The 27,317-nt window shown below is 34.6% G+C and overlaps 1 protein-coding gene across 2 annotated transcripts in view; it reads left to right on the top strand.

Moving 5' to 3' along the window:
- LOC129938433 (heterogeneous nuclear ribonucleoprotein H2) overlaps positions 1–27,317 on the top strand; it is a 100,393-nt gene that overhangs the window by 9,302 nt on the left and 63,774 nt on the right. For both annotated transcript variants that reach the window (XM_056045991.1, XM_056045992.1), the window contains exon 4: positions 4,795–4,933. In XM_056045991.1, the coding sequence (XP_055901966.1) occupies positions 4,795–4,933 (139 nt within the window). The remainder of the gene's footprint in view (positions 1–4,794; positions 4,934–27,317) is intronic.

Raw genomic sequence — 27,317 nt, 5'->3', positions numbered from 1 at the left:
TACATACTCGTGGGCGGGCAATTGGTGGATATCTTAAGGGTATAAATCTTTTAATACAAGCTGTAGCTTTATTTTATTACCATTGACAACCATACAGTCAAAAATAACTTTATTAGATGAATTGTATTATGTTTTTTCAATATATTTAAATTGCAATAATTGAGATGAAGATTTTTGTAGTTTCAGCAACAATAATATAATTGTAATTGAATTTTAAACTGACATTCAAAAGATATTTTTATATTAAATGGTTCAATTGACGGTGACATGGCAGGTGAATTGACATTTATAGGAGGAACAGGTTCCTCGGTTGAAGTCTATTGCGGAATAAGTGGTAATTGGTTTCTAGAGATATTTGATTTTAATGTGAACATTAAGTTTTTTGGGCCCTATGCCTATACGAGTTACCATTACTAAAAAAAAGTAAAACCAGATATCATTCCTCTGCCTAAGCTCTTAAGGAGAGAACGGGATAAGCTCAATTATCATGCAAGACTGAATGAAATTATTCAATAAACAGAGCATAATTGATCTTTTTACCACTTCAATTAAATAGTCAATATTCAATATATTGTGTTGTCAAAGGGAAACAACAATGGTTTGATTTTGATTGAAATACTCTACGCATTTTTTTAAACAAATCGAAGGTGATATAAATAGGGTCGAGAATTATAGAGGCAGCTCTTTTATGAATAGTATTGCTAAAATATTTGCCAGCATCATCTTACATAGACTTGAAGTTTAGCTAGAGGAAAACACATTACTCAACGAGTTTCAATAGGCTTTCCGCAGATTGTTCAACGACTGATCACCTCTTATAACATACTATGCAGTTGATTCTTACACCGAAAAAAATTGTATGCTTTATTTATTGATTTTAAAGCGGCTTTTGATAGTATGAATCAAACATCCCTTTTTTATAAATTAAGTTTGCAAGGAATTTCATCGAAAGTTCTAAATGGTTTGAAGAATCTGTATGCAAATACTTTATCGTCAGTTTGGGATTTGGAGAAAATGTAACGATGGTTTAAAACTTTAAGTGGTTTTCGGCAAATGAGACACTATTTTGTTAACAACAAAATATGGTAAAGAAAATATTAAGCTTACGGAACTTTTATGAAAAGTTGTTAATTGAGTCAGGAATATGCAAAAATAAATCATTATAAAAATAGTCATTACATTGAAGAACATCAAATAAATGAAAATAAAATCTAATAATTTATGTTTTTTAACTTTTATTAGGTTTTTAATAATGTGTGCTGCCACCAGCCTTCAAAATAACTCGCGATTTCTAAAGAGATTCCAAGAAGTCCAGTGAAATCTAGCTCCAGGCCAAATTGTTGCCATGAATTAGCGCATCTTTGCTTCTCTCCCTCATATAACTTACGTGTGAGCTAGCCCCACACATTTTCATTTATGTTAAGGTCCGGAGAATATGGTGGCCAACGCAGCAAGTATACGTTTTGGTTCGCAATAAAGGATTTTACAACTCGGGCTGTGTGTATGGGAGAGTTGTCCTGCTGAAAACCCATGAAATTGGTCCCAAAGGCTCGCTAATTTTGGGGATTTTGATTACAGCAAGGCTGATTACAGCAAGGCCTTGTAATTTTCTCCAGTCTTTTGTTATCTTGGACTACCAAGTATATAGTGCCATAAAATGAAATTGAGCCCAGACGATAACGCTTCCATCTTTGCTATGATGACGGTTTAAAAAACGATCCTCTTTCCTCAGGTCATGAACATAATATTTATAACCATCGAAGTTATATTTTTTCGTGGGTAAAAATAACCTTCAGCGTTTAGCGAAGTCTTAAGGCAGAGGAAGTGATTTCCCTATAATTTTTCGATTAAGACGATCGTTTTTTTAAATAATTGCTGACACAATGATCACTTTCATTTTGTTTTCAGGTTATAGCAAGGCATTAAAGACCTTTAGAGCAATACACATCTACTCTTGCCTTTCCTTCACTGTCAAACATTTTTCCTTACTCATTTTTTATTAACGCTCAATCAAGAACAAATAATTTATAAATTGTACCGCTTTTCAGAAAAAAAGGTAATCACTTCACAAAACAACGTTAATAATTCACTGCTTCTAATATAATGACAAAAATTGTATACTTTGTTGTAAACAAAATAGTCTCTCATTTACCATAGTTGTTTTTGTTTAATCCATCATGTAACGGCAGAAATATCGAAAGTATTTGGAGCTGCTTTAAGATCAATAATGACTTATGGCTCCCTAGTATGGGAATATCAACAGTATGATCTGGTGGAAAAAATGCAACGATAAAGTAAAGAGATATACTGCCACCTGTATATCTCTTTACTTTAAGAATGAACTTGCAGTATGTCATGAAAGACCTTATAACAGCATGAAAAAGAAATATTATCTGGTTTCAAAAGTGGGAGGATGTATTCTTGTTGTGTGGGATCTTTAGATATTCTTAATGGATCCCTTAGGAGAACATTAAAATCACATTTTAGAATTAATAGATCCTCGAATACGATCAGATCTAATAGAGACATCCAAGGGGTCATCGCGTGGATCCTTATACCCAAAACTTGAGTATAATTTTAATGAATTTATTTATTTCACCGATGAATTGAGCTTGTTTGAAATTTTAAATATTTTTCGTAATGGAGGAGAACTGCTCCATTTGAACTATAGACCTTACTTTAACGATCGCAGAACATTTTGCTCCTTGTAACCTGCAAGAGCAGACGTCCCATTTTAAAAGAATTAAAATTTGTATACTTTTAAAAAAACAGTAGAGTCGAGTCGCCCAATATTGCATTAAAACCATAAAGTATAGAAAAGATTTTTTTTGACGATTGATACATTGACAACCGGGGATAAACACCCTGAGATCAGCTGACTTTTTTTTTTATAATTTTGACATGTAATTTATATATCTATATTCTTTTTTAAACTTAAGACATTGTATAACGTGAGGCCCTTTATGCGCCAACAAATGTAAATTTATCATAAGTATCATATTATTTAAGATACAAATTGTATATATTATGTTTAATAAAACAAACTTGTTGACAAAATTTATAAAGTTTTTCTTTTTCCTAAATGCATTGCATATATTCAATAAATATCTATTTTTGTTTGAGCAATTTATGAAAATTTTAAATAACATTGTATTGTAAATCATAGGATCAATAATAAAAAATAAGTTGGCATCTGGCAGACAGTTTCAAGCAAGGCCAAATTCTTTTTATTATGTTTATAAACATTAAGTGTAAAGTTTATATTTGAAAGAAAAAATAAATATATTATTCTATTCTATTCTATTCTATTCTATTCTATTCTATTCTATTCTATTCTATTCTATTCTATTCTATTCTATTCTATTCTATTCTATTCTATTCTATTCTATTCTATTCTATTCTATTCTATTCTATTCTATTCTATTCTATTCTATTCTATTCTATTCTATTCTATTCTATTCTATTCTATTCTATTCTATTCTATTCTATTCTATTCTATTCTATTCTATTCTATTCTATTCTATTCTATTCTATTCTATTCTATTCTATTCTATTCTATTCTATTCTATTCTATTCTATTCTATTCTATTCTATTCTATTCTATTCTATTCTATTCTATTCTATTCTATTCTATTCTATTCTATTCTATTCTATTCTATTCTATTCTATTCTAGTGTGTCATGTTTTGGAAGGATTGGTAGAACTACCGCACCTGGTACGGACCTCGCTCTGGGCTTTGTTCAAGTTCACAGATCAAATTATTCTACCAGTTTGCTGTTTTTTGTCTATGAAGCCGTTTTTCTGTTCTTCTGAGCTCCTTGCAGTCCTTTTCGCTATTGGCGCCTCGGTACGTTTGTATCATCAGGCTCAAGTAGTGACGACTGTGTATCAACACATGGTCTGGTACTCGAAACGATCACCTTTTTTGATGCTGGCAATTCTAAGACTCGATGTCCGTTGTTATTATTGTTTTCATGCAAACAATGGGTGAGTGCGCCGCGCCGTGGCCCTAGACTTATTTTTGCAATAAAATCCGCAAGGATGACTTTAACATTATAAATTGAGCAGGCGTTAAAGGTCTTTCGGCTCGTTCGCAGTAAGTCTTTCTTTTCGTCAGTTGACTCCTTCGTAGGCCCGGTTATGAAGCTGATGTTCTGAAGTTTGCTTCAAACGCGAAGTTAGCATAGCCTTTCTCTTAAAGTGTCAAAGCGTATAGTAGTAGACTTAACTTTTTAGCTGACTAGAAAGCCTACTCCGCGCACATGGTGTTTCGTTTGACAGCTGCAATATACGTCATTTTATTTCTTCTGAGATTTGAGTACGGGAAGATTATCAGCATGTCGTCAACCTGAGGAAATAACATTAACATATTAGCCAAACCTTTTAAGGTTAGTTTCCAGTGGTTTGCAAGCAGATACTATGGTCACACTTCCAACAGTCCCAATTATTACGGCACGTGCATTTTCGTACACTACAAGACCTTTTCCCTATTTAACTGATGGATGAAGAACGACTATTTCCTGCTTTCAAATATTAACAACAAAAATCGGGATAGAAACCGATTGATTTAGGCCAAAGAAGCAATTAATTCTTTAAAAATCATGCTTTATATGTTTTTCATGCAAATTGGTAAAAACGTGTGTTCAAAATTGGTGGTAACGCATTGAAAATGCATTGATTGCTATAAAAATGTTTTAAAATAATTTTATATTTTAAATGAAATAAAAAAATGGCACATTTGGCCTCATACTATAACTACAAAATTATTTAATAAACACATAAATATTTGTATAGGTTTGAACATAAAACGCAATGGTGTTTTTATTGTAACGGACAGACGCGGAAGATCAACAGGAGAAGCATATGTTCAATTCGAAAATAAAGATGACACTGAACAGGCACTTATGAGAAATAGGGACAAAATTGGCCACAGGTAAGCAAGAACTTATTTTATTAAAATCACTTTTCTTGGGAATAATTTCTATAAATTACCCGTTGCCAAAGCAAACAAAAAATATGTCCTAACATGTAGAAGTCCACATCCTCTGGTTTTTAAAAAAAAGTTAAGACTTAAATGAAGTCTTAAAATTAAAAACGCAGAAGACGTCGATATGTTAGGACAAACAAAATAATTTAACTATGTTGAGATATTATTTCACACTAATAATAATATGTTCACTCCCAAAACAGCTTTCAAGAACTGAATATATAACAATGACCATATTTCATCTAAGGATTAATTAATATTCCAATGATGATTAAAGTTCTTTAATGGGTTATGCAGCTGTTGGAAATTTTTTTAAGACTACCAACAGCTGCAATTGATCATCTAAATAACATTCCACAAACATAAACCAAGAATTTGCAAAAACTATTAAGTCTTTTAGACGTTAGTAAGTGACATCCTTTCTAAGTAACACTTTTTTGTTTACTCTAGGTAAGCTGATCATTTATTAAATTTAATGAAATGAAATTGTTTAGTCAGTATATTCAACAAAATTTATTTTCGGCTCTATTTATTTTATAAAACAAAGAGCATATTATTTATAGCGAATGTGAAAAGATAGATTAGCAGCAAGAAAGTATACAGAAAGATGTTCAAGTGCTTTTAGTCCTGACTATCTCATCTGGGATACTACAATTGACTGTTTAGGGGAACATACACTCCTTTCACCTACAACGTGCCTTATTAACAAGGGATTACCCGAAAAGAGTTTTGCCAAATTATGTTTAGTTAAAGCCGAGAACATCCAGATCTTATTGACAAAGTTGTATGGAGAGATAATAATTTATAATTTTTAAAAAATAGAATGTATTAACTTCCCATAGAAAGTTATTGTAATGGGTCCGATTTGTCAAATTGAAAATTTTGACATTTCAAGGTCCCTAGAGTTGAAATAAAATATTTTTACAAAGATGTATGTGCGTGCGTGTGTACGCACGTTCGTACGTTCGCGACGTTTTTTTCGTCTTCCATAGCTCAAGAACCAAAAGAAATATCGACTTCAAATAAATTTTGTTACACAGATAATAAGGCAGAAAGGGCTCTCAAAAAAATTGCGTGGGTGGTTTTTTTTACCATAGCAGTTTGAAAAAAAGGTGAAAATTTTGGTTAACCCTAAATATCTTACGAACTAAAAACGCTAGAGACTTGAATTAAATTTTATATAATATATTGTAACGTAATATCAATGAAGTATATTTTTTGAAAAAATCTATTTAACGGTTTTTTTTATAAATCAAAAAAGCTGAAAACAAAAATTGTCACCTCCCAAATTTTACGACTAAAATATGATTTCATCTCCAAAACGATTTTGTGCAACGAAGAATAATGTTTTTGACATCTGATAAAATTTTGAGAAAAATCGAATTGACAGTTTTTTTTATAAAAAATAAAAATCTAAAAAAACATTACTCAAAGTTGGTAAAAATTAAATATCGATTCAAAAACTTGAAATTTAGGGTTCAAACTTATTTTTTCCTATAAGAAATATTGCTTTCAACATTCTGAAAATTGTTGAGAAAAATCGAATGGACAGTTTTTTTTACAAAAAATAAAAACCTTAAAAAAAAATTAATAAAAGTTGGTAAAAATTGATTTTCGACTCAAATATCTTTTCAAAACTTTGAGATATTGGCTTTAATTTACTTTTATCTTTCAAAAAATATTGTTGTCAACATTCAGTAAAATTTTGAAAAAAATCGAATTGACAGTTTTTTTTACAAAAAATTAAAAACCAAAAAAACAATACTAAAACTTGGAAAAAAATGATTTTCGACTCAAATATCTTTTCAAAAATTTGAGATAGTAGCTTCTTACTAATTTTTACTTATAAAAAATATTGTTTTCAACATAAGGACACATTTTGAGAAAAATCGAATTGACAGTTTTTTTTACAAAAAAAAAATGTATAATAGTTGGTAAAAATTGATTTTCGACTGAAATATCTTTTCAAAAATTGTAGATATTGGCTTTAAACTACTTTTATATTTTAAAGAATATTGTTGTTAACATTCAGTAAAATTTGGAAAAAAATCGAATGGACAGTTTTTATACAAAAAATTACAAACCTAAAAAAAATTAACAAAAGTTGGTAAAAATTGATTTTCGACTCAAATATCTTTTCAAAAATTAAAAATATTGGCTTCAAACTTATTTTATTTCACAGAAAATGTTGTTTTCGATATTCAGTAATTTGTATATAAAAATCCAACAGTCCGTTTTTTCATAAAAAATGAAATCTAGACAAACTTTTAAGTAAGACAAATGGACAGACGGGATGGGAAGTTATCAGTGTGTGTCGCATCCCAGCCTCTTTTTTTATTATTAGATGGTATTCCTCTCACCCTGTTCCAGAACATGTGGTTTCAACAAGATGTCCAGCCGATTTTGGAAAAAAATTCGGAAGTTCTTTGAATAGAAGTTAATCCCAACGATGAACCGAAATTGGATAGGCATCTACCTAAATCTTAGAACCATTTTCCCTTGCGAGTTTTGTTTTCACGGAGAATAGAGACCTATAGTTTTAAGCCGAACGGCTAATTTAAGAAAGCACTTTTCATGGTTAGAATAACTATTGGAGGGTTTGTCTGAGGTTTGGCCCCAGGCCAAAGCCCTACGTTCTAACCACCACATCACGGGTACTACAATACCTTTCATAACAAAACTGATATTGATATAAAAATATATCTAATTTTAATTGGTATATGAAAAATACCCAAAATAACCTAGTTTTTGCGTGAGCCCTCGTTCATCGTTTTCAAGTCGTGAAATTGAACTATCGTCTCTCTAATGATAAATCGAAGTTGATCTATTAGCTTAACGTGTCACGTTTAACAAATCTATTTATTATATTATATTAAATTATATACCAGGTAGCTCTGCTAATTAATACAATTTACATACACAGACTCAATTAGTTTTTAATGCTACAAACTAACCAAAAATTATGTTTAGTAATTGATTAGTTTGCTGAACATTATTCAAATAAATAAAATTCAAAATTAATTTTATTTGCCATTATTTCAATACAGTTTTCATATAAACATAACTATTCCTTGGGATATGGTATAGCCGTCAGCTGAGTATTGGACGTATTGGTACATATATAAAGCGATTTAAAAAACTGTGCTTTAGTTTCCAAAGAATGTTGTGTTTGTTGTTTTTCATACTGGATAAATATTAATTAAATGAAAACAGTCTTCTTTTGCTAGAATGTTGTAAAAAAATTACAGTACTGGGGCCCTTCTATGTATCCCTATTCTACTTTTGTTTCTATTCGAAACTCATTTCCGATTCTAATTTCAAACCGTAATACTTTCAAAATATCTCGTTACAACCCAAGTAAAGTCAAAGACAGAAGCAAAAGACAGAATGATAGAACTACTACCGCTTTTTGGTAACGTCAAAATGTTGATAACCGATAAGGAAGCAACATTTTGTTCACCTTCTGCAAAATGTGCGTACAACCTACAACTCATAAAACTGCACCACCAGTCACTCAAAGAGCTACGGTACAATAGAGAGAATTCACTCAACTCTAACGGAGCTTATTAGAATAGTTAAAGAAACTATACATATTAAAGACATTAAAGATATAATTACTTTAGCTACAAAATAATATAACGAAACTATTCACACGGTGACAGACAAACGATCGACCGATATATTTCATAATTATATAGACAACAAGTAAAAATTCAAAAACACTTACAGAAAATGATAAGAAATTTTAACAAGAATAGGAAAAATATAGTATATAAGAAAGAAGAAACAATTTTTGTAACCAACGGGCAGAGTAAAAGAAAGAACAAACCTTTGTTCATGAAAATGAAAGAAGATTTTGGGAATTGGTATTTTAATTAATTTAGTAATAGATTCAAATAATCGGAAAATCCAAAAGGATAATATTAAAAATTAAAACTACAGATGATGCTACTAATTCTGATGTTAGTCGCTTCAACGCTAGCCCAACAGATATGTGCTGAGTAGTATGTAATGTAATGTAATTTTCAAAAAGATTATTATTATCCTTGAGTAAAATGTGATGATAAGTTTCTAAAAACTGAAGAATTTCATCAACAATTAATGAAGTTTCCATATGGCATTTTATTCAGATGTTATCTATACTTTTTTATTTGTATTACTACTTAGGTATTTTTCTTCTTGCCAGACACGGCTCGTCCTTATGGCGCCTTCGGCTCTTAATTCTATGCTCTTGTTTCTCTGGGAAGAGTTCTTTTTGAAAAGTGACCAAATGTATCTACTCATATTTCGTTTTATTTAATAAAATTAACTTTTATTAGTTTGTCAATGATTAAAGTATTTTTATTATAAATAATAAATAAATTGGGTGGCGCTACAGTCCGTTATAAACCAGGGCCTAGTGACTTACAACTCACAACCAATCCTGTGTGCTAGTACTGTTGTCAGGAATGGAAGGGACCTGCAATTTTAGGTCGAATCCGAACGGCTAATTTGAGAAAGCACTTTTTTATGACAAGAATTACTCTTGAAGGATTTGTCAATTCCTCGCAAGAGGCAGTACCCGCGAAATTTTTTTTTTTTTTAAATTAAGGTGGCACAGGCAGGGATTGAACCCAAGACCCCTTGCATGACAGTCCAACGCACTTTTTTTTTTAAAATTCATTTTTATTAATTCAATCTTAAACCTATCTTAAAGCTAGACAAAAATTCATAAAACTAGCCTAATTATCCATAACGTACAACTAACTTAATGGTCCCATACGGACACTCTAAGATAAACAATAATACACAGTCCAACGCACTAACCATCATGCCACGGGTACTACAGTATTTATTTTTTTTTTATTAGAGGGGTTATTATGACCGATTTGTTGTTAGTTAATTAGAAGTCTCAGTCGATCTACGAGTTTATTGGGATTGTTACAATATATAGTCTTTTTTTAGTTTTGATAATTGCATTATTCCGCTTTTTGGTGAATCCGGTTGAAGTTAGGACGAAGAAAATGTTCATAGGGCACTAAAAGTGTTTGTTGATACTCCTATATGTAAATATACTTATAATTTTTATATATTTAGTGTCATGTGATATATTGTTTTATTTTTTTAAATCTTCATTGGTTTAAATGTTTGGTCAAAGTTTTTCCTAAATGTGAGCATATATAACACCTTTGTTCCTTTGAAATGTTTGTTTCCAACTTCAATATTATTTCCATTATGTTACATGTGTACTAGTTTCTATCTTTTTAATATTTTTTATTATCAACTTTTTCTGTATCAACCTTCGCTCAAGGGACTATCTTTGTCAATTACCATGTATCCATGATAAGTATTCCAAAAAACAGAACATACGAAACGTCATATTAAGCTTATAGTTATTAAAACTTAAATTAAGATCCTATAAATGTTGAGTTAGTATTTTCAAAAGCGACATTACAAATTATCATTCTAGCGCTAAGTCCTGTAAACAACACCACATATCTTATTCTGCATTTTAAAAAAACATCCGATCGTTTCAATTTACACATCCTAGTATATCTGAAAAAAAAAAAACAAATGCATAATTAGCTACCAATCTTATAAAAGCTAAAACAAAATTAGGTATGGTTTTTTTCACGAATAAAAATTGGGTAAAATAGCTAAGAATGCTAAACAACTCTTTTTATAAAAAAAAGTGATGAAAGCGAATAATATGAAAGATACAAAATCTTTTAGCGATCTAGAATGAACAAGAAAAAACATTTGCTAAGAAAACAATTAAGACAGATTTATTTCTGTGCCTAAAATTGATGGTGTGATTCCGGTTTTTCTACCATCGTTTGGTGCACGTTCAGCTCTTGGAGCTTTATCAGGAGGCGTTGCAAGAGTTGCAAAGATTTTTGGCTTAATTTAAAACCTCAAACAAAAAACTTCTAAATTTGTTACCTAACCGTGTTTTAAATTAAATAGATTTGAGAAGTTTAAATTTTTCATTTTGAATTTTCAAAGAGTTTGTATGAGAGATTATTTACCACAACATAATCCTTAGCAAAATGAATGTAAATCTTGAATCATCAACTGGACCTGGAACACATTGGGCAGTATATTTCAAGAAAGACATACAAATTGAATATTTTGATTGCCTTGGACATCTTCAACCTTCTTGAATTAAAGTTAAAATTTAATTGCAATTATGCAAGATATAAAGTTAATAAATTATTTAACGGTGGCCATTTATGTTTAAGATTTTCATATGGTTGTAATTTTCAATAAATAACGAACTGTATGTACAAATGATTACATTATGCTTGTGAATTTGTTATGACAATAGAGTAAATGTAATACGAGTTGACTGTTATATCATCACCAGTTCTTATTTATTAATACACCCAAACATACAATGCCTGCATTTTCACCAGAAACAGGGTCGGAGTATAAGAAGTCTAAACAAATATCATCTATTTACCAAGCGAATAAGTGCTAACATGTTAAAACTTCTGGACCAGAACGGGGACCTTATACATTTTAGAGGAGAAAGAATAACTGCTCGATTACATTAAACGCCTAAAATAGAATAATGCTCATCTACACATTAATTATTTAATAGATATAGCTAGCCATTCAAGTAGTTCGAATCGATCATTTACACCACAACACCTAAAATATCGCCTGAAAATAAAAAGTCAATAGTATGAAAAATATATTATATACATATTTATCTTGGAGCTAGCCATGATAATAACATATCTTAGTTTGAGTACCATTGTTACTCACCATTTCTTCAGTCATACAATCTAAGTGATGAAATACGTATTTCCATACGTCAAATGATAATGATACTGTACAACTTCGCTGAAAAAAAATATCTGCAGCGAAAACAGTTATATTCTTCTTTGTGTCAATTAGTTTTGTGCTATTTCAGTAGGCGTCAAATTAAATTTGCCCTGTGATTGAGCATCATAACTGAATTTCGAACTTTAACAGCTTGTGTTTTCATATTGCAAATAACTTACTAAAAAAATGCTTTTGAAAGCATTTGGTAAGTAATAATTTTTACATAAATATTAGATAAGTGTTCAAATTTATTGGGAGTTTCATAGCATGAAACTATCAAGTTTTAACTACAGAAACTTTCAGAACTTAGGACTAAGTCATAGCAGTTTCGACTTGTGCAGAAAGGTGATGCTGAAGATCTTGTTTCTTCACCATGCCATATTATGTTCCAGGTGATGTAGAGGTGTTTTGTAGCAGTGACAGTGAAGATAATGTAACGCTACAAGAGCCCATTTTGAAAAATGTACACAACGTTTTGCGATGTACATTTTTCAAAATGGGCTTAGAATTTATGTTCAATTGAAATGCAAAGAAGATTTTTTTTTTGTACAAAAGGTAAACATTGTAACTACATTGAATAGGAAGTCGAAAGTTTAAATTTTGGAAACTTTATTTGATAAAGAAGTAGTAAATCTTATTGTTGAACAGTCCCCCGTTTATGCAGCGCAATCACCCACAACGTTTTGTTCACGGAATACGGTTTGAAAGTCTTTTTGGGTATTTCGCTTTACATGGCAAAAATAAGGCCTCTAGCAACACTTCTTAACCAAAAATTTGTTATCCAAAATGCATGCAAACATTTTTGTGATTAGTCGGTGGTGAAATACTATGAAAGTCACTCTTCGACGAGCAGTTATGGTTATTTTTATCAATTCGACACCTATTCTGTAAGCAAAAAGTCATAATGGCGAAGCGGCATATACCGCTTGGATCTTGAGCTGTTGTTGATTTTTTGGACAAAGTTACAAATCCTACAGATTGTGCATTGTATTTTTTGCCAATTTTTTTACATCACATGATCTACTTGTTTTGCCAAAAAAAAAAAGATTTTCGAGATATCGGAACTGTACAGGAGTATAAAATGTCCTCGCGAATTCAGACTTAAAAAAAATTAGGATATTTTGATCAAAGCTACACTAGTGCCCGTAAAATACTTTTTTTAAAGTGCAACGACCATAGCACTGTGACTGTTCTGAAGGCATCGAACCTATGCATGTCGTCAGCCGATATGGTGCTAAAAAGAAAATGTTACAGTAAGTGTTAAACAGTCGAAAATGATAGGAGAATACTACTCAGGGATAATAAACTTGACCGTCATCACCAAAATGTCTAATTATAGAATTCAACTTAGCGCAAAAAGTGGTGCTTGCCATTTTTTACAGTAAGATGGATGCTGTTATGGGTAATGCATGGAAGTTGCACAAAATAGTCCACAGCTTACTGCAGTTTTAGTATTTCCCTCTGTACCAATTAAAAAAATTGGGTGGCGCAACAGTCCGTTGAGAACTAGTGACTTAAGACTCTCAACAATTCCTGTGTGCGAGTACTGTTGTCAGGGATGGAGGGGACCTAAGCCGAATCCGAACAACTAATTTGAGAAAGCACTTTTTTATGACAAGAATTACTCTTGAAGGATTTGTCAATTCCTCGCAAGAGGCAGTAACCGTGAAAGAAATAATAGATGGCATATGCTATTTTTTTAATTATTTTTTTTAAATTCATTTTTATTAATTCAATTTTAAACATACCTTAAAGCTAGACAAAAATTCATAAAACTAGCCTAATTATCCATAACTTAATGGTCCTGTAAAGTCCGTTTAATTGAGAACTGTAGTTTTAAATTGTCTTTTACTTATAATTTATAATCTTCGCTTTAAGAAAAAGAAACACGACCTTCTCGTTTGAACATAAATTTTACTGTCCCGTGATAGCCACCGCAAAGCTTTTACAAAAAAAAATTAACGACGAAATATTTAACGAAAGAATAACTATAGACTTGTAAACATCCTCCCGCCGTTAAAAGATATTTCAACTACATATCTATGAATAGCGGACATAGCTTGGAAATCGGTCGCTTTGCTTCTCCCTTTGATGTTCTCACGGATACAACCCGAACTAAATCATCAGGTCCTGGATAACCTTAAGTAACTCTACCAACGAGCCACTGGCATAGAGACTGAATGTCTTCTTTGACGATAACGATATCATTTATGTCGATTTTCTTGAGCTTCTCAGCCCAGTTGTTTTGTTTTGGAGCTGACTGATGTAATAACTCGACCACCTTTTCGAAAACTGTTGAACAAGTCGCTGAACATACTGCCATCTCTTTAACGTTTTTACTCCATCTTCTATGGGCTGGCCAGGAACACTTGTCATGGTACGCAAAACTAAAAAAATTGCTGGCGTAAGAGGATCAACGTCTCCTTCAAAACGGAAACACAACGGTCGAGAGTTGGCGCAAGCTTCTATCTTACAAAGTATTGTAAATTCCTCGTACGAAATTATGGTATTGTCTAGTGTTCTGCGGAGATGAAATTTCTCCGTTTTGACGCCGACCTCCCACAGACCGCCGAAATGTGGAGGTATTAATCGCCAATTTATGCCCTGGCCGTGAATTCGTCTGTGACATCACCTTCAAATTGGTCTGAGAGAAATTGTTTGGACCATTCGCGAACTTGATTATTGGCGCCTACGAAATTCGTGCCATTGTCGCTGAAGATGGTGTCGCAATGGCCGCGCCTGCAACAAAGCGTCCTAAGGCAGCTATAAAGGCTTCTGAGGTCAAATCCGTAACTTCTTCTGAATGAAGAGCTTTGGTACCTAAGCAGATGAATAAGGCTATATAGGTTTTAAATCGCTTGGCACCACGACCTTTTCATGAACTAAAAATAAAAGGTCCAGCGTAATCGACGCCGGTGTTGTTGAAAGCTAATGCTGGTTCCAGTCGCTGCGTAGGTAAATCTCCCATCTGTTGTTTAAAGGGAATAGCACGCTGTTTCATACAATCTGGACATTTATAAATGCATCTCTTTAACGCATGGTGTACATCGACGATAAAATGCTCCAACGATAATAAGTATGTCATTTGGTGAATTCCCGCGTAAAGATTTCGCATATGGATAACGATGAGGTCTGTTAACCGATGCTTCTTGTGAAGGATTACAGGATACTTTAATGTTACAGGAAATTTAATGGCACCTCGGCATTGGACAACCTACCAGCTACACGTAGCACACCATCTTCATCAATAAACGGGTTCATTTGAAAATTTTTACTTTTCGCTGGGACGGGTTTATCACGAATTAAACAATTACAAAAACGATGCTCTTTGTAATAATCTAAGTACAGCGATCTAAGCCGAATGAATGTCACTCGGTGACAGCCACAAGATATTCAATGGAATCCTAGGCCTACGGTACTTACCAATTAAACGTATATACTGCGCAACGACGCAAAAAAGTCGGTTGAGGCTACTAGACCATTAAAAAATATCCCACTCAAATATCCCACTTGCGAAACAAAAAACTTTGGCTTATTCGACGGCTAGCTTTAAATTGGGTAATTGCGTGAAAATAACCTCTGATTCTTGAAGGAATAACGGCCTCTTCCACCATAAATTTAATGAAGGCAAATAATTATGCATATTTCCTCTAAAACCACAAATCTTGGATTTTCTGCAGAACGCACATAATGGCAAACTGAAGACGGTAGTTGAGCAGTAATTTGGGCTAATCGATTATCGGGAAAAACGTTTCTAGAGCGAGAATATCCCTGGATCCAATGCAACACTGTGGACGCATCTGTGTATGCATACCATTCGATGATATGTGAGATGAGTGACTCTTTAGTCTTACTAAGCAGCTTGGTTAGCAGTAAACCGCCGCACAACTCAAGCTTGGGAATGGTCAACTTTTTTCAAACTGGTGCGACACGCGTTTTAGCACAAACGAGCCCACGACAGTATACTGCTGCAGCATACGCGGACTAAGACTCATCCGCGAATCCATGCAGCTCAATCAATTCCTCCTTTTCATGCTGGATCCATCGAGCAATACGAATCAACGCAATGTTTTTTAGATCAGTCCTAATATCAGCCCATTCCTCGTAAAGTTCTGAAGGAATTACCGAATCCCAACTTACTCCTTTAAGCCATAACTTCTACATACAAAGTTTTATTTTGATTACGGTAGGAAAAAGGGATCCTAGTGGATCAATGATCCGAGCGAAATCAGATTACACCTACCTCTTGGAGATCTGGGATCTGTGAAGGGATCGCACCAGCGATCACTTAATTAACTGCCTCAAACCTCAAAACAATTAATAAACCATTCAACCTGCTTCGATGTCTAATATCTATATTTCCACAGCATTACATTTCATGATCAGCTATAGCACAGCCAAAGCACAAACAATACAACATTCATACTTCCGTTGGCACACTCAGTGCATTGTGTATATAGCTATAAATAAATGCTCATATAGCTCAACTGGCACCTTCGTTGTACAAGCTATATAATATGACACCAAATATACAACAACACTTTCAGTGATTGAAGAAAAACAAACATAATTAAGGGTCGCTGACTTATGGTAGTAAAATATGCATCATAAGCAAGCTATCCCAAAACACTTGAAGTGCATGGCTATTATGCTGATGCTGCATTTTATGGGAATTCTTATTGAATATCGAAGTATAACAATGCAGGGTATTTCCGGTAATTTAAGAACAGTAGGCACTAGCATAAATAGCGTTACAATAGGACAACACGAAACGTCCTAGACTTTTCATGTAGTACAAGACTCATTTCCAGTACCTGTAGATGGAATCATTGGTGCTGATTTTCTTAAAGATTTTGGGGCAGTAATAGATCTAGAACACTTTGTATTAAAATTATCTTCAGAAGCTTTCCAAATTTCACTTCCAATATTAAACTCAGAACAACTTATTTCACTTACCATCGTACCCAGATCCGAAGCCATCTATTGGCTTAATAGTAAACATTTAGATACCAGAATATTCGATTCACAAGAATTTTGTGAAGGAGTTTTTATGGCAAATTCTATTTCTCAGTCGAGAAACGGTAAAATTCCAATTAAAATTTTGAATACCCGAGAATCCGAAGTAAGAATCAAATGGATAGAACAAAAGTCCAAACCAATATCAGAATACTATAGCATACGAACAAACTATAAAACCTTCAAATTTACGAACAAAACAGTTACTTAAAGAAATAAATTTCGAAACTCTTATGAGGAGGAAAAATATGAACTCAAAGCTATATGTTCTAAATTTCAAGATATTTTTTTTAACCTAGAAAGCGACAAATTAATATACACACATATAGGTCAGGCCCACATATCACTCAAGGAAGGAGCTACTGCAAAATATACCAAACCATATAGATTACCTCATTCTCAGAAAAAAGATATTCAAATAGGAGTAGAAAAGATGCTCAAAGATGATATAATAGAACCTTCAATATCCGCCTGGAACTCAGCTATTCTTGTAGTTCCCAAGAAAAAAGATCCCATAACCGGAATAAAAAAAGTCAGATTGGTAATTGATTATAGAAAAGTAAACGATGTTATTGAGCATGATAAATTTCCATTACCCAATATAACTGACATATTTGATATGGTTTGAGGTGCAACATATTTTTCATGCATAGATTTAAGCCAAGGTTATTATCAAATGGAATTAGAGTAAAAAAGCAGATCTTGCACGGCCTTTTCAACAGAAAACGGACATTATCAAATGAAACGACTTCCCATTTGTTTAAAAATATCACCCATCACTTTTTCAAGAATGATGTCTGTAGCTATGTCAGGTCTAACTTACTCACGTTGCTTTGTATATCTTGACAATTTAATAGTCTTCGGTAGAAATTTAGAAGACCATAATAAAAATTTAATGGAAGTTTTTGAAAGATTTAGGGAAGTAAATCTTAAAATCCATCCTAGAAAATGGGCTTTTCTTAGAAAAGAAGTTTTATATTTAGAACGCATAATATCCAGTAATGATATAATACCCGATTAATCTAAGTCGAATGTAATGATAAATTACCCAACTCCCAAAAACGCAGATGAAGTAAGAAGATTACCGAAAATTCATACCAAACTTTGCTACACTGGCAATACCTTTAAATCGGTTATTAAAAAAGAACGTAGATTTTAAAATCTCGGAAGATTGCAACACATCTTTTAATTTACTTAAAGAACTGCTTATAAGTCCAAATGTTTTACAGTTCCCAAATTTTGAAAAAGAATTCATACTCCGAACAGACGCATCTTTATTTGGTTTAGGTTCTGTGTTATCCAATTATGAAGATAAATCAATTGCTTATGGAAGTAAATCTCTTAACAAAGCAGAAAAGAATTATAGTATTATAGAAAAAGAATTACTTGCTATAGTATGGGCAGTAAAGCATTTCAGACCGTATCTTTTCGGAAGACGTTTTAAAATATTAACCGATCATAAGCCTTTAGTATATCTATTTTCACTTAAAGAACCTTCCAGTCGATTAACCAAATTTAGACTATTAATAGAAGAATATACTTTTTATGTAGAGTATACACCAGGGAAAAACAACTGCACTGTAGATGCTCTAAGTAGAATACAAATTCATTCAGAAGACTTACAAAAACTTTACGTTTGTATCACAAGAGCAGAATCAAAGAAATCCAAAAAACAAAGAAAATCCCCCCAAAGAAAAAATCATCAGTGAACTTTTAAAAGCTCCGGAAACGGGTTTGAAAGTAGTTGAGTTAAAAATAATTAGCAGTTTTAAAGAAGAAGATGAAGATTTTGCAAAAATAAAGGGCACTAGAGTATTAAGTCCAACTCTTATATTGGGATATATTCCTGGAAGTAATTGTTTAATTTTAAACCGGTCCAAGATAAGTACTAATGTCCGATCGGCATCATTTGACAAAATGTTGTTGAAGGACGTACAGAAAAATTGTGAACCGCAAATGAATAATGAGAAGGAATCCAAGAATGGCACTATTGACCGATCAGCATCATTTGACAAAATGTTGAAGGAATATTTAAAGAAAGTAGAATAAAAGTGCACATAATAGATGAACAAATTAAAATAACAGACCCTTGCAAAATTAAATTAATACTACATGATTATCATATGTTACCAACGAGTGGGCATGCTGGTATAAATCGCATGTTGCGAAACATTAAAAAAAGATATTTATGGACAGGCATGCAAAACGATGTGACGACATACGTTAAGCACTGCCCAATATGTCAACGTAACAAACATATGCAACCAAAGAAGCAACCTATGACTATACCGTCAACAGCAGAATCAGGCTTCGATAAAATTTTTCTTGATTTAGTAGGACCCTTGACGAATCAGAAAATGGGTCAAAATATATTCTTACTCTTCAAGACGAATTAACTAAATTCACTGAAGCAATAGCTTTACCAAATAAGGAAGCTAATACAGTAGCTAAAGGGCTAGTCGAATCTTTTATTCTTAGATATGAAGTCCCTGGAACTATAGCATCTGATAAAGGTAACGAGTTTATAAATAAAGTTTTTAAAGATATGTGTAGTTTGTTAAAGATAGAACAACTATAGTCCATTGCCTACCATCATGAAAGCATTGGAGCGTTAGAGAAAGCAATATACTTATATCGCTCTGATATCGCTCGGATCTTTGATCCACTAGGATTGCTTTTTCCTACCGTAATCAAAATAAAACTTTTTATGTAGAAGTTATGGCTTAAACTTGCTCCTTTAAGCCATAACTTCTACATAAGTTTTATTTTGATTACGGTAGGAAAAAGCAATCCTAGTGGATCAAAGATCCGAGCAATATACTTATTTCGCTCTGATATCGCTCGGATCTTTGATCCACTAGGATTGCTTTTTCCTACCGTAATCAAAATAAAACTTTTTATGTAGAAGTTATGGCTTAAAGGAGCAAGTTGGGATTTGATAATTCCTTCAGAACTCTACGAGGAATGGGCTGATATTAGGACTGATCTTAAAAACATTGCGTTGATTCGTATTGCTCGATGGATCCAGCATGAAAAGGAGGAATTGATTGAGCTGCATGAATTCGCGGATTTCTTTTACATCTGTATCGTACCTTGTCTTCCTATTAATTTTCTTGCTTATCAAAGTATCCCTAGCGTTTTTATGAGCTATTTGTACTTTGTTTTTTAAGTATATCACTTGGAGATCTGGGATCTGTGAAGGGATCGCACCAGCGATCACTTAATTAACTGCCTCAAACCTCAAAACAATTAATAGAACATTCAAACTGCTTCGATGTCTAATATCCATATTTCCACAGCATAACATTTCATGATCAGCTATAGCAAAGCCAAAGCACAAACAATACAACATTCATACTTCCGTTGGCACACTCAGTGCATTGTGCATATAGCTATAAATAAATGCTCATATAGTTCAACTGGCACCTTCAGTGCACAAGCTATACTATATGACACCAAATATACAAAACACTTTCAGTGATTGAAAAAAACAATCATAATTAAGGGTCGCTGACTTATGGTAGTAAAATATGCATCATAAGCAAGCTAGCCCAAAACACTTGAAGTGCATGGCTATTATGCTGATGCTGCATTTTATGGGAATTCTTATTGAATATCGAAGTATTTTTGAATACCAATACAGGCATTATTTTATCGACAAATTTTGTATAAAAAGAAAACACTAAAATTAAAACACTCACTTCTTATTTAACATTCAAAGATTGTGTTTGACTTAATTAAGCAACTCGCTGGAGTCAAACCAATTTTTGATATAATTATAGTAATATAGACGCCCTAAAGAGCCTACTCGCTTTTGGGTCAAGGTTTACTAGGCTACTCGCCGTACCACGTCTAAATTACTAAGGAGTAAAAGTCAAAATATATATATTCCAAGCGTTATCCAGCTACAGGCTTTGCAGATCGTAACGACGTTAATTGTAAACTGAATTTGAAGATATCAGCTTCAGTATCCCAAACTGACCCAAGTAATTTAACGCTAGAGTCACCCATAAGCAGTTCACTAGAAATTGTGTGGCTTTCGGCTTCAAATGTTGAAAGGAATGTCGAAGAGTTAGAAGCCCATTTCTGAAGCTCCATTTCCGTTTCCCTAAGCTTCGTCGTTGTGCTAGAGGGTTTTAAGACGGCGTGGTGAGGCATATAAAAGGAAGGCTGATGTAATTCGCTCGGCGCAAAGGATGCTATGTGACCTATAAGCTCATACTCACGCATTAATCATATATATTCCTGTTTTAGATCAGGATTATTGACAAATCTTCTTTAGATCGAATGAAGGACACGAAGCGCCGCATTCCGTGAGTTTCCGAACTCAACGGTTGACGTTTTAAATGGAAGCCTTATTACATATCGACCATCGGGCCAGTGGGTTGAAAAGAAGTGATTTTCGATATGCTCATATCCCAAAAATCTTTGGAGCACATAATCGAGATCAATCGCAGTTTTAAAGATTTTAAATTGTTGCTGACTATCAGATAAAATGTTTCCTGCGAGTATCCACCCGAAAGCAGTGTTTTGAGCTGTTGGCGAACCTGACGGATGCACGATTTTACCATCCGATAGGATATCGATGAAAACATCATATCCGAGCAGAATATCGAACATTGAGGATCCGCTAGATGAAGATTATGGAAAAACCCAAGATTTGATTTCGGAACCGGTAAGGTAGGTTTATCGCCAGTCAATTTTGTGAGTATATATGCCTTTGACCTGATGAGTGTAAACTCAAACTTACAACTCCTCTTGTTCCCAATTAACTGCCGTTTTGACCAATTCCATGAATAGGTATTCTGGCGTGAGATCTCTTCAAATTTAAGCGTTGTGTACAATCTTCTGAAATTACCGTTGCATGCGACCCGGAATCAAGCAATGCTCGGCATTTATGTAGCTGGCCGCTAACATCAACAATAAAAACTGTAGCCGTAGGTAAAAATGTGTAGCATTCCGGGAGCGCTTTATTAACTGAATGTACCGACATTCCACAAGCTATATTTTTTGAACAACTAGGTAAACTTACGTCAGGCCCAACGTGACCTTGATGTAGCATCGTATTATGCTTTTGCGAGCAAAGCTTACGTACAGAAAATTTACACTCAGAGATGTTATGTTTCACGCGGAGGCAATTTTCACAAATTTTATTTGACTGCACTAGTTCACACGCCGGTACCGAAAGATTGCGAAACTCAGTACATTTGTACAAATAGTGTTTTCGTTTACATTTTAAACACGGTTGTACAGATGTGCTTAGGACGCGTTTACTCGGAGTTTTAAAGGCAACTTTTTTATTAACACGCATGTCCTGCGATAAATTAAGGCTTTCGAGTTCTTTTATGCGATCCTTTAAAAAATCAATAAGGTCTTCGATAGTTGGATCTGCTTTGGTTTTAGTGGCTCGGACCCACAACACTCGAGTTTCTTCGTCCATCTTTTTTGCGACACGTACACTAATAGCGTATTCCAAGATTCGACTGGCTTTTTTAAGAGCACTTAACGCATTTATGTTTTCGCTTACAATTCTAAAGAAACACTTTATTTCGTCTAAACCGGTGCCTTTAAGCATTGGAAACTCAAAAAGCTTATCGAAGTGTGCAACCGTTATAAACTGGGGTTCATCATAAAGCGATTTTAACAGATTCCATGCAACGTCAAAATTTGCATTGTTGGGGGACAAATGTTTTATGACCGACGACGTGTTGCCTTTAAGGCATGGAAGCAAATAGTCCATTGTTTCGGCTCCCGAAATATTGTCCTTTGGCTGTACCGTCGTGACGAACAAATCGTGAAGCCGCATCCACTCGTCATAGCCATCATGAAACTCCGGTAGTTTCGTATGTGGAAGTCGCGTATTCGAATGAACCTTTGTTATGTTTATGGATTTACGCGATTGTTCACTGACTGTTTTTAACATTTCGGTTAACGCGCACTGATTGTCAGTTAAAATTTGCAATGATTTATTAAGCTCATCACTCGCTCCCCCACCTAATGGATTAGAAACACCCTGCGATTCAAGTATGTCAGATAAAATAGCAGCATTATTATAGTACGAACCATCGAACTCGACTCTATAGTCGGTTTCGGATGATAAATTTGCTTCATTATCTAACAAGTCTTCTATTTCATTTTGAATTCGTTCAAAATCGGTCATATAGCCGTCTAATTTTGTTTTTAAAGCCCGTGCTTTTGACACTTGTAGCGAATATGTTTGACAAGCAGCCGAAATTAGCGTACCTTGCCCTTTTAACACAGCACGTTGACGTTTTAAGACATCCATATTAAAAAAGAAAAAAAGTATTTTAAATTCAAAAGTGACTGCTCTAATGTTGACGTATGTGCATTCGGTTTTTAATGAAACTCACAAATTTCATGCACATAGACACACATTTGATTTCCCCTATTATTTTCTCTTGTATATTATGCGCGGACAACTCAACTCGCGAAGAGTGTAAGAGGAGTATACATGCATGAATAAAGAGCACCGTTTTAATTTGGATGATGAAAGTTATTTGGGTGGTTGTTGTTTTTACTTTTTATTGCAGGTATTTCGTACCCACAAGAAATGCACTTAGCACACGACCGACGCGACGACACCACTACACTCACAAGCAAGTCCTTTTCTCTTTTAAACTTCACACATGCAGATGAGGATGACCCAAGCGCAAGACAGAGAAGCTTTCTCTTCGGTTTTTTTACTTCGCACACTAAGCAACACAACAGGAAAGACAAAGAAGCTTTTCTCTTCTTTTTAAAAGAATTACCGTTGCGAGAAAGGTAATGGATCGTCTGCAAATCTCGATTTGCTCGTGATTTGAATTGTTTAATGAAACACGAAATAATTTAACTATTTTGTGGTTGGTTTTTGCACTTTATTAGGTGTTATGCACACACGAACCGCAAATTGCAATAAAGTATTGCCGAAAACATAACCGAACCGACAAAAACAGTTTTCCTCGTGTCTCTCGCCGTTTGAGATGAAACTAAGAAATTCAGCAAACTCGAATTAATTTTAGTTAGGTATTGTTATTTTAGCACAAATTCGGCTCGAACGGACCAAATGTAAAGTCCGTTTGATTGTAGACTGTAAGAAATAGAAACACGACCTTCTCGTTTGAACTCAACTTTTATTGTGCCGTGATAGCAACGGCAAAGCTTTTACAAAAAAAAAAAAATGAACGACCAAATTTTTAACGAAAGAATAACTATAGACTGGGAAACAGGTCCCATACGTACACTCTTAGATAAACAATAATACTTAATGCTAATGCCTTTCGGCCCTAATTTATATTTTATTTATTTTTGTATTTATTAGAAAATTTGAAAAAAAGTAATATCGATATCCATTTTTATTCTTACTTAAAAACTACTTAAAATAAGGCCTTAAATAAAACTTAAAGCTAACTTAAACTACCTATTCTACCTATAAACTACTTAAAACTGGAACAACTACAGCAGCAATTCTAAGTATCTAACATTTTTGTTGTTCACATTTTTTTTTTTTTCATTCCATGTTTTTTTTTATATTTTCCGCCTTGTGCCATGACGTCCCGATTGTATAGGAGTCGCCTATCCACGGTTCGTCGTCTGACGTGGTAGATTAGCCAATCTATCCTGTATCAGACCGCATCTATCTAAGAAAAGGAATGCCTCTGATGGTATGAAGCCGCTCAAGCGTGCACTCACTCGTCGTTCGGATAGAACTCCCTGAAAATTAAATTTGTTGGTCGAAGACATGGCTCTTGCAATGTGACCTCGAACGAGTTTTATCACGAAATTGTCAATTCTGTTGATTCGAGCCCCTTTGTACAGGCCTCGTTGGAATAGTAATGCACATAAGAAGATTCAGCTGTTCGATATAAGTCTCAGCGTCGTAAACACTGCCTCTCGAACACCGGAAACTTCTCCATCTGGGAAGGGGCAATGTCGAACCACACAGGACAACCATAAACGATCATTGGCCGTATAAGGGCCATGTTACAAATTACCTTCACTCACCAGATACCGAGGTACTTTACTACACTTTTGCTCGCTAATGGCTGCCCGTGAAGATCAACGATGACCATCTTGCGCCTATTCTTGCACGTATCCCTCGTGGCCCTAGCCAACGGAGTCAGTTACATTGTACTTTTGACAACAAACTTTCTATCGTTAAGCATATCATAAAGTATATACAACAATGGTTTGCTTATGCCAAGGCTGCTCAGTTTTAGGTAAAGACCCTCTAACCATACGGTGTCAAAGGCCTTTTCCAAATCAACTAGAACAGCACCTGTGCATTGTTGTTTTGATTTATTCCATTGGATATAAGAAACTAGTTTAGACGCAGCATGAATTGTGTCATGACCCGCCTTGAACCCGAACTGTTTATCCGGAATTATTTTGTTGTCCGCAGCCCACTTAGACAGAGCACTATTGATGATCTTTTCGAAAACTTTGCTGATGCTCGGAAGAAGACTTATCGACCGAAGATTTGACGAGTTGGAGTTGTCCTTTCCCTTTTTCGGAAGAGGACGAACCTCAGCGGTCTTCCAATGCACTGGATAATATGCATTATTCAGTGCATTGTTGAAGACTTTTTATTTTTTATTGAATTGAAGATGAGCTGAAGCTCAACCTTCGTCACTAACAAGGGACTTGGTCCCGTTTGCTCGACAATTATGGCATTTGCCAAGGAATCGTCATTGAACCGCATGAAACCGCGGTTCTCAGATCGCCATTGTGTCATCTCATTTCTAAGGTAAAAGTGATTAAGTAGTGCTCTATTTTCCAGGTCGTGGTTGGGGCACTCTTGTGCCTACGTAGTGCGTCAATAGTCGCGTTTCTGTAAGCGTCCATTTGGTCCCGTTCTTTGACTTTGGTATTGTCCGTTCCATCGTTCGTTTTATTGTTTCGTCCATCTGTTGTAAATGTCGGTCAATTTCTGTATTTGTCAGGTTTCTGTTGTTTGGTGGGGCTATGTCACTCGAACGAAGTTTTCTCGCTAGGGCGTTAGTGAAACGAGGCCAGCGCATCTTACTGTAATTGTAAGAGTGCGTTGCAACGTATTCCTCTAACTCCACGCGTTCCTTCGGAATCTGCATTACAGCAACCAGGCCGCAGTTCGTGAATAACCTGCGGAGCTCCAGCCGCATAAGCCGCAATCATATACATCCGTTCCCTTGAGTGAGAGAGATGCATACAACGGAAACTTTAAGCGTCTTGAGCTTTCACTATTCATTGTTGTATATGACTTTATAATTAATGCATTTTCGTGTAAAGAGAGCGACACCGCCCCCTTGAGTGGAGTCGGGCCGGTCTCATCTTACGATATTGTAATTTTTATGAGTCAATTTGTGCTTGTGATTTAGCTAAGTTTCGCTAGCCAGACTGTAGTCTTTCAACAATTGGAACATATTGGCCCTTCGTTCAATCCTAATCTGTAAATTTACATTCACAGCTAGGACTTTTAGGAGCGTTTTCTGCAGCGCGCCCATTATGGTCTAAATTGCGCTACGCCAGGCAACAAAGAGTAGAGATGATCTACAATTTTGCCTTGCTCCTTTATATGACTTTGCAGCCCTATTAGTTGACCTTGGATGCTCAACAACAAGGCAACAATGTCAGGCTGCACCTCTGGTGCCTTAGGCACGGGGCCTTAGGGGCAACCGTTGGTGCAGCCTGTCTTGTGTTCATATTCCCTGACACCATTTGGGCGTAAGAGAATTTGGGATCACCGAATTTTTCTGTTGGAGCCTGTCGAACTGTTCGACTTCGTTAGGCTTTTTGACTGGCCTGTTTTTGTTTTATTTGTTGGACCTTAGGGCAACCCCTATAGTTAGCCGGTTGCCCTTGGTTTCCACAAATTACATACTTGAGCAAATCCTCAACCTGCTCATTCCCCAGCTTGCATTCCCCTTCGATGTGGCTTTCTGAGCACCTGACACAACGCAACTGCATATTGCAGTTGGCATTGGCATGGCCAAACCTCTGGCAGTTCGTACATTGTAGTATGTCGTCATGTCTTTTTAATGTGTCCCAGTGTACAGCTTGATTGTCGAGAGATTCGATTCTCTTTACACTCTCAAAACTGTTTTTGGACGATAATGTTACGAGGAACATTGGCAGCCTATAACCCCCTCGTCTGGACTTCACCGTAGTGAAAGGCTTGACCCCGATAAAATCGAGATCGTCAGTGGCTTTTCGACGAAGCTCAGCTAAGATCTCCTTCGGTTCCGTGCAGGAACTGATGCCCTTCAGATGGACAATCTTAAATTTCTCACTTTTAGGCGTGTAGCTGTGGCCTATTTTAGTAACTCTTTCACTAACTTGTATTCAGCCAGTGAGAAACACTGGACCGAATAGCTCTTTTCTTTTTCATTTAAAATTTTTATAAGAAATTTGCCCTTAGTGGCCGACTTACATACCTGTTTAATGTCCTGCATTTCAACCTGGTATGTCCTAATTGGTGGCACCTTTTCCTTATTGGGCTGTGGTTGTTTCTGGTGTTGCTGCTGCT

The sequence above is a fragment of the Eupeodes corollae genome, chromosome 1, assembly GCF_945859685.1.
Source record: "Eupeodes corollae chromosome 1, idEupCoro1.1, whole genome shotgun sequence".
NCBI lineage: Eukaryota > Metazoa > Arthropoda > Insecta > Diptera > Syrphidae > Eupeodes > Eupeodes corollae.
This window is presented reverse-complemented; position numbering and strand designations above follow the sequence as displayed.